Source organism: Apaloderma vittatum, unplaced genomic scaffold (genome assembly GCF_000703405.1).
Source record: "Apaloderma vittatum isolate BGI_N311 unplaced genomic scaffold, ASM70340v1 scaffold22110, whole genome shotgun sequence".
Taxonomy (NCBI): Eukaryota; Metazoa; Chordata; class Aves; order Trogoniformes; family Trogonidae; genus Apaloderma; species Apaloderma vittatum.
Window position 1 is genome coordinate 1 of NW_009695324.1, and position 8,461 is coordinate 8,461.

At 48.0% G+C, this 8,461-nt stretch overlaps 2 protein-coding genes across 2 annotated transcripts in view; one reads left to right on the forward strand and one right to left on the reverse strand.

Moving 5' to 3' along the window:
• Positions 1-4: 4 nt before the first annotated feature.
• On the forward strand, positions 5-1,696 carry RPL39 (ribosomal protein L39; the record flags this gene model as incomplete). The annotated part of the gene is made up of 2 exons (XM_009871014.1): positions 5-119; positions 1,648-1,696. Coding segments are annotated over 2 exons (164 nt in total), but the record flags the coding sequence as incomplete, so codon positions are not given.
• Positions 1,697-7,395: 5,699 nt separating this feature from the next.
• The window catches only part of LOC104275150 (ankyrin repeat domain-containing protein SOWAHD-like), a 1,428-nt gene continuing 362 nt past the window's right edge, over positions 7,396-8,461 (reverse strand). The window contains 4 exon segments of the mRNA XM_009871026.1: positions 7,396-7,442; positions 7,874-8,002; positions 8,005-8,271; positions 8,274-8,455. Coding sequence (XP_009869328.1) covers positions 7,396-7,442; positions 7,874-8,002; positions 8,005-8,271; positions 8,274-8,455 — 625 coding nt within the window.

An 8,461-nucleotide genomic window follows, 5' to 3' on the forward strand; every position in this document is an offset into this window, starting at 1 on the left:
TGCTTTTTCTTCCAGTCGTCTCACAAGACGTTCAAGATCAAGCGCTTCCTCGCCAAGAAGCAGAAGCAGAACCGGCCCATCCCGCAGTGGATTCGCATGAAAACGGGCAACAAGATCAGGTAACGCGGGGGGCCCCTGCCTCGGAGGAGCAGCCGCAGGCTGGAGATGCTCGGCAGCTCATTGTGTAAAAGCAGAAATGCAGTTTTTCTGGCTGTGAACACCGCACAACCACGCTGGCGGAGATAGGTGATTCCTCTGGGTATCGGTGGCCCATTTTGCTGCACGGCCTGGGCCTTCCGTGGCGTCTCCTTCTGTAGCATTTGGGTCGTTCCGGTGCTCTGCAGGTATCCGCAGCTCTGGGGTGGTGGCCTCTTGAAACTGAGCATGAGCTTTACGTGTGGATAATGTATTGTAGAATTTTTGCCCTGGTAACCTCTCTGCTTCTGATGTTCCCTTTCCTGACGTCTTTGCCCTCTCTCATAGTTGTTCCTCCGGGTTCCTGGGTTTGATTCTGAGATACAGAAAATGATGCGTAAGAGAGCAAAGGGCTTGAGTGTGTGGGAGATAGTGATTTGCAACAGTTCCTTCTTGTTTGCCTGTAGTGTTTATGTTCAGGCATTGTATTTAGGAAAATGCAGTGAGAAAATTGTGCACAATACTGAGGAGGTGTGAGGCATGCAGAAGGTGAGTCCTCTGGTTTAAAAGCTTCATCCAGTATAGTTCAGTCACTCTCTCTGTGCAGTTTTATCACATGCTCACTCTCTAGACTTTTGAAGGAAACAGTTTTCTTTTTCCAGACCCCTTTTTGTCCAGAGTAGTGAGGAGAGTGATGGTAGCAGTGGCTGGCCCAGGCAGTGAAACGGCACAGAATTTCTGTTTCTATTACTTCTGACTTGTTTCTTTCTAGTAAAAATGCCCCAAACTGTGTCATTGGCCTTGAGGTGCTGATTTACAGTGGGCTTCTGTTTTATCTAAATTACAGTATGGAATACTTTATCATGGGGTGAAATCACAAATTTTTGTCCTGAGACACTTGAGTACCTTGGTCGTGAGTTTTAGCCAAGCTGTGCTAAAGCAGGCTGCAATTACAGTGCTTCATTCTGTGGGAGTACTGCCATTTTCCTTCTGAGAGTAACTCTGTTAACACTGTCTCCAGTTTCACCTGCACAGTGGTGAGATTGATTGTTTTTAACATGTACAAGTACATACGTAAATGAATATACCTTTCCTGGAAAGAGGGCCTTTTCCATACACTGCTGTTCTTTCACGTTTAGAACAAAAATGGTACGTTTTGTGTTAGACTATGAACTACATTGAAGAGGCAGTAGTCATTATTGTTGGACAGTCAATATGAGATCCCAGGTCTTCCCTCCAAAAGAGGAGGTAGGACACTCACATGCCAATGCATCTTGGTCTACTTGAGGTTAAGATTCTGTTGCAACGTGCTGGTTGGTTAGTGAATGAAGAAGGTTAACAGATGGAAATTACAACAATAATTCAATACGCAGCTGGTGGTTGTTGGCAGCTTGCCACTCTAGCACATAAGAAGGATTTCATTACTGTTGAGCTAATTCGTGGTGATTTCAGTCTGCTTGGATCCTCAAATGTCTGTGTGCACTTTGCTAATTTACACTGCTTCTGTCTTAGGTACAACTCCAAAAGGAGGCACTGGAGAAGGACCAAACTGGGCTTGTAAGAGACTGTCTCCTGGGAACTCTAATTAAACACCCGTCTTTCTGCGTCAGATGAAACGTGCTGTGTGCTGTTCGGTGACCTCCAAGCGATTCCTTCTGTAGTGTTGGACTCCAGTCCCCAATGTTGTTTGGGTTGTTTTTTATATGCCAGCCTGGGTTATTGATGTGAACTGGCAATATCTTGAAGTCATTTGCATCTGAAACATGAAGACTGTGTTCAATTAGTGTTCTTTCTTTCAGGCATCATCATGAGTATTGACAGTGTACAGGCCTTGTTAATAAATATGAACCTGAATGACTTGGTTGGAATTATTTCGTACACATGTGGTGGAATAGTTACAAAATAAAAACTAACATTGCTGTTAATATAATCTCAGTGTGAGGAACCTTGTGAGCATTTTTCAGACAGAGTAGGCTGTGTCTTCCTTTTTACTTACTGTAAGCCTTAGAGAGTATTTTTAAGAAAAGGAGTAAAAATCAGAATTGATATTAGAGGAGTTAATTTGAAAAAAATCTTACATTAGACAAAGTGAAATAGTTAAAAGTATTTTAGGGGCAGATGTGAAAAAGGCAGACTTCGTTTTATGATCCATAGACCGCCGTGGCTACAGGAGCTGTTTGGGGTGTCAGCCTCTTACTACTTAAACCTGGGGGAAGAGTCTCAATTACATTTGTAGTAGGTTTATGAAATTTTACAAAGAAAAGTAAGCAACATTGTCAGAATTTGCTAAAGATGTGTCTGGTTGCATTTTATGGGTCTGGAAAGCAGAGCCCGCTGAAGATGCTCCTCAGGGGTATGGTGGCTCGCCATTTGAGGTGTGCAGTGGTAGGTGGGGGGGAACCAAACTAAAACCGCACTAAACCAAGTTCACAGCTGCAGATTCTTGAGTCCACGTGGCCCTTCTGTACCTCCAGAGTAGCCCATGTAGTAACGTGTAGAGTGGTCAGTCAGATAACCATTTTTTTTTATGGATGGAAGAGCATGTCTGAACTCCAAGTGTTCAACTGTGCAAATGATGGCGCTAGGGCACTGGGCAAATGCTGAAGTGTTAGGTGCCCAGAAGGGGAGCAAGAACGCAGAGCTAAGAATGGTCAGCGATACTTGAATACCAAGATTACCTGTCCTGTGCCAGAGCAATGTCTGTGTTACTGCAGTTGGCTTCTTGTGAGCTTCACGCCTGCACTCAGCTGAGGACGGCAGCTGCTTCTTGCCCTGTGTGGGTCTGAACCTTGCACCCCAGTGCTGTGAGCTGCCCTCCGGTAGGATGTGGGGCAGGACAGCCCTTAGAGCCGGGAGTTAAGATCTTGGCTGGGAATAACCAGATGAAAGGAAGTTTCATTTAATTAAAATGGAGGAAAGGGGATAATACCGTAAGGGTAGTGGATGGGTTTATCTCCTTCAAAATGCAATACCCCCATAGTAGTACATAATGTCTGCACGTTCCCTAGAATATGAAATAACTTGAGTTTTGGGTGGAACTCGATGTGGCTTAATAAGTTGCTCTTGGTGCCTGTGACAGGTGCAGCTTAATTTGAAACATTCTCAGCAGAAAGGTAATAAGTCAAGATGTTGCTCCAAGGAAGTCAGCAGCAACTTTAAAAAGGGGGAGAAGCAAGAAGGGGTGAAACCGCTCAGAGCAGTCAGTGCTGGTGCTCCAACGCTGACATTCTCTGGTGTGGCCTGTGAAACGTCACCTGTTCACCACAGGGAAGTGGAGGAGCAGGCTGTGGCTCAGTGCTGAGTCCTGCACGGCTGCTGCTCCTTTCCCTTCTGCAGTGCAGACCTGGGGCAGAGGCTCTGCTCAGCGGCGGTAGAGGAGGTGTGAGCCTGTTGTCGGATGTGGCTGCAGAAAAGCCCTGCCTGATGCTGAGGGCTGCAAACTCCTCCAGTGCTGTTTTCTGGGTTCAGCCTGCTAGGCTGGCTCGGTTCCTGGGTGGCAGCTTCCTGAGGAAACTTCAGGCCGCCACACCTTCTGTGTTGCTGTTTTTCATGTTGAAGGTAAATAGATTTATCTCCACTTTACGATTCACGGCAAATAATGCTGGGCAGCAGTATATGCCAAGCACAGGTAAATGCATAACAAATACACACCTTGCTCAGAGCTCGTCATGGTTTCTCCCTCCTAAAGTGTGCTGGAAGCTTCTGTGAGCACAGGAGAGCAAGGCTGGGACTTTTAACATCAGGACACTTCAGAGGCATCTTCTCGCTCCTTTTCCTGACTGGTTAGCAGTTCAGTCTCTGCTTCGTTATCAGGGGGAAGCAGTAAGTCACTGCAACAGGAAAGCAGCAAACAGCCTTGCCAGAGATGTTTCAACAGAGGCCCACGTGTTGCGAACACTCTTATGGCAATGTTTTTTAAATCTCTTCTTGTGCTCTTCTCTTCGAAGTAAATGTTTAGGAAATAACAGCACTGCTGAGGGTTGAAGATCAGCCTCAGAACCCTGCCTCTCCCTATGACCACTGCTGGCAGGCAAAGCTACTCGCAGAGTTCCTCCTTACATGTGTTTATGAGGACCTGGCCGAGGAGGACTTGAGAATGGAAAGAAACAGTTTTCTCTGTGGCATTTGTGGCGAAGCTTTCTTTTTACTGAGCAGTAGATCAAACTGTTTATTACTACTTACTAGGTAGTCTCCCTATCACTATGATTACAGATGCTACTAAGGAGCTGCTTTGGAAAATAATGGAGCTGCTTTGGAAAACAACCCCTTGTATTATTTTTCCCCATTTGACTGAATCTGCTTTTCAAATTGGGCGTTAAGGGATAGCATGAAGTAAATGTAATGCAAATTCAAATTGGGTTAAAATAATCTGTGGAACCTTAACCAACACAAACACCTCTGGGTTGGAATTATTTCTGCTGTTGCTGTGGCAGGGCTCTACCTGCAAGAGTTGGGGGTAAGGATCAGGGATCTCTGCAGAACTGGGCTAACAACACACAATAACTGAGAAATCAACAGCAGCTTTAAAAAAAATCTAAGTAATTTGGATACTCTAGTCCATTTATTTTAGTGGATATGCTTTTGTTTTCTGAGTGAGAAGCAAAGTTAGATTTGATTGCATACTCGAGTATACAATCAGATATGTATAATCATTGCATATTTTCTAAATGTGTCTGTATTTCCAGACTGACTGCCACTCTAGGTATGAAAATAAACAGCACAAGACAGAGGAGTAGTTCACTGGAAGTGGCATGATCTTTGGGCTGAATACAAGGTACAGCAGCAGAAAAGGTACTGCAACTTGAAGAGTCGCAGACTTTTTTCACTCTGTGAAGAGGAAACTTTACAGGGCAGGCAAGGCAAGGAGTGGCTTTGATGAGTATGTTGGAAGAGCAGGGTTCTGGTCTCACCCCTTCTGAGATGCCTGCTTAATTTGCCTCAGAGCAGAATACAGCTTCAAAGTCTGACCAAAAGACAGGAAGAAAAGCTGCCTTTTCGGGGATTTTGGTTAGCTGTCAAGGGGAGGCAAGTACTAAGTGTCATTTAATCATATATACGTGTAACATTTGCCAGTTAAATTTTACTTTCAAATGGAACATTGAAGTGCAATTTTCCCCGTGGAGCATGACTAAGCTGCAAACGTGAAGGAATCAGCACCTTCAAGGAAACGCTCACTAATTCCACTGTTTGCTCTGTGTCTTACTTAGAGGAGGATGTAAGAGTGATCCCTTGCCCTCTCCCTGACAGCATGCTGCTGCAAAAAGGTGACGGAGGACTAACGGGTCAAAAAGTATTTAATCAGATATGTACCCACCTGTCTTACCAACAGCACTTTGGGTACCAGAACTAAAGATTGCACATGTTTTGACATCAGTGCTTCTCATGAAGTATGTGCTGGTGTGACCAGACTTGTTAGAAGCCAGCCTGCTGTCCCATGGCATGGAAGTGGCCAGAGAAGTTTTGGAATGAGCTTTGTTGCAATAGTCTTTAATCTATTAGAGCTAAAGCATTACAAAACCAGTGTAGATCAGGCATGAAATCTGTTCCCAGTGTGTTTGGTGTGCCTCCAGTGCTGACCTCAGTGATTAAAAAGATGTCCACATATGTCTTTATAAATATGCAAAGGGTGAGAGTCAGGAGGACAGAGCCAGGCTCTTCTCAGTGATGTCCAGTGACAGGACAAGGGGCAGTGGGTGCAAGCGGGAGCATAGGAGTTTCCATGTAAACATAAGGTGAAACTTCTTCACTGTGAGGGTGACAGAGCCCTGGCACAGGCTGCCCAGGGAGGTTGTGGAGTCTCCTTCTCTGGAGACATTCAAAACCCGCCTGGACGCGTTCCTGTGTGACCTACCCTAGGTGATCCTGCTCTGGCAGGGGGGCTGGGCTAGACGATCTTTTGAGCTCCCTTCCAACCCCTGACATTCTGTGATTCTGTGGTCTATGTGTCCACCCAGTCACCTGAACTGGACACTATCCAGTCACTGCATCACTATCTGCTCATCTGGAAGCTCTTCTTCCATGTCTCAGAGATCATCTTGGGTCCCTTGGTCACCTCTGCAGACCCTCAGAAAGGCAGCTGGAAAGAAACCACAACTCCCCTGTGAAGCGAGGTGTCTGTGCAAGGGCCGCCACTCTGTGATGGGGAACAGAAACTCCTCAGTTGCTGTCTGAGAGTCACTTCTCAAAGAGGACTGCTATTTAAGGGAGAACAAATGGTCTCATGGTGATGAGAAAGAGGAAGGAGCAGTTGTTTTTCTGAAGACATTTTGAAGCAGCCCTGGCCTTCAAGAATGTGAAAAGCAAGTTGAAATCAACTGCGCAGAGCTCTATTTGGTGAACAAAACACAAACAGGGGAGCAGAGGCTTTGCCTTTTTAATGCAGTTACTGATACACACATGCGGGATTATGCTGCTTTAAGGACATTTCTCCAGAATTTCACTTTTGAGCATGACCTCAGCAGCAACAAAGATAATCTGGGTAATCAATAGTAATCAAAGTTACTATGAATCATCTTTCCAGAGGTGAGACTCCAGTCCCACAGGAGCCACCACGTGTCTGCCCCTCCTGCCTCCTCCACTCCAGCCCCCATCCTCAGTGGAGGTGAGCATCTCAGGCTCCCCTGGATGGGGGTCCCAAGGAAAGGGCTGCCAGCAGGACTTGTGCTTTCAAAGACTTCTCTGGGCCCAGTCTCGTCTGACAAACTGGGGACTCCAGGTCTTACTGAGAAACAGCTTTATCTGTCATAAACAAACAACAGCCCAGAGGAGGTGCATGTAGCAGAGATCTGGGGATCTCACAGGGAGCTGGAAAGCATTTGCAGCTCAGTGGCATGATCTGCTTGTCCACACCTGCTCTCCCTGCCAGCAGAGAAGCATACGTAAAAAAGTGTTGGGGGGGGTTGTTTCTGAAGTCATAGTTGCTTCTCTATCATCAGCCTAGTGCCAGGCTTCTACCATCTCAGACTGTGGTTGTGAAATATTTAATTATAGTTTGCCAGTGTCTCTGTCCAGGCACCCAAGGAGCCCTTACTGTCCAACCTCACAGCATTCCTGGGAGCCAAGGCAGCACCAATGGCTTAATTTTACAGGTGGGGGAACCCAGTCACTGAATTGCTGCATGATCCACCTACTGTCATACAGACAGTCTGCCAGCAGTCCAGGGCAGGCAGCCCAAACATCCATTGCCCAGCACGGGAGACCATCTCCTGTGGTGGGTCAGCATCCCTCTGCGGGCACGTGGGATGTTGGAGAAGCAGCTCCTCACAGCAAGGCCAGCATGTGACGTCCCACCATGGGGGTCTGGTGGGCTGCAGCAAGGAGTCCCCATCAGCAGGGGCAGGGGGCAAAACCTCTGCAGGGACAGGCGGATTTTTTGGAAGGGCTGTCCCCAGGCAGTGCTCCCTGTGACCGTGGTTGTCACCCACACACTCACACCGGCACAGCCGCAAAAGACTATGTGAGACCCATGGTGGCCACCATGCCCCTGTGCAGGTGGTTAATCCCCGCTTGGCTGGGATTTTGAATGCCAAGTTCCCAGCTCTCTGCAGGCTCTTCTGGCTGCTATTCAGAGCGGGTTTGCAAGCGGATGGACCAGGGGAGCTTCAGCGCTCTTGGAAGAAAGGAAATGCCTGTCTGACAAAGGCCCGAAGGGATGATAGGCTCCAGGAGTGCTGGGCTTTCCCCTCAGCCCCAGAGTCCACACAGTCCCGCCCTGCCCTGGCCTCTCTGGATGACTTACAGTTGTTGTTGGTGTTGTGAGAGCACAACTGGACCAAGTCCTCCTCCAAGGCCCCCGCCAGCTCCTTCAGCTCCCTGGAGGTGTCTGCCCTCAGGTACTGCCAAGCCTTGCGGCCGTTGTGGTCCCTAGCACTTTGATGAGCAGCTCGTGCCCCTGAAGGGCAGCCAGGTGCAAGGGGGTGAGCCCACCACTGGCTGTGGGGATGTTCACATTGACAGGATAGCCCTTCTTCTGGGCATGGGAGATGACCCGGATGAAACTTTCATGACGGCCATGCTTGGCAAGCCAGTGGAGAGCGGTGAAGCCTGTCACAAAGTCTTTCCTGGTCAGCAGGCTGGGGTCCAGGTCCAGCAGCCTGACGATGTTGTCCGCATCACCCTCAGCCACCGTCAGCAGCCTTCGTGCTCCAGGGGATCCAGGGCAAGGGAGAGCACCTCGGGGCTCTGCTCAGGCTTCTGTTCTTGACGCAGCCCTGCAAGGACACTGCTGCCGCTGGATGTCTTCTGTGTGGTGGCAAACCTCATGGTGCTGCCAGGGCTGTTGCTCTGCAGGAGGATTTCCTTCAGCTCCTTCCTTCGGGTACTGCCA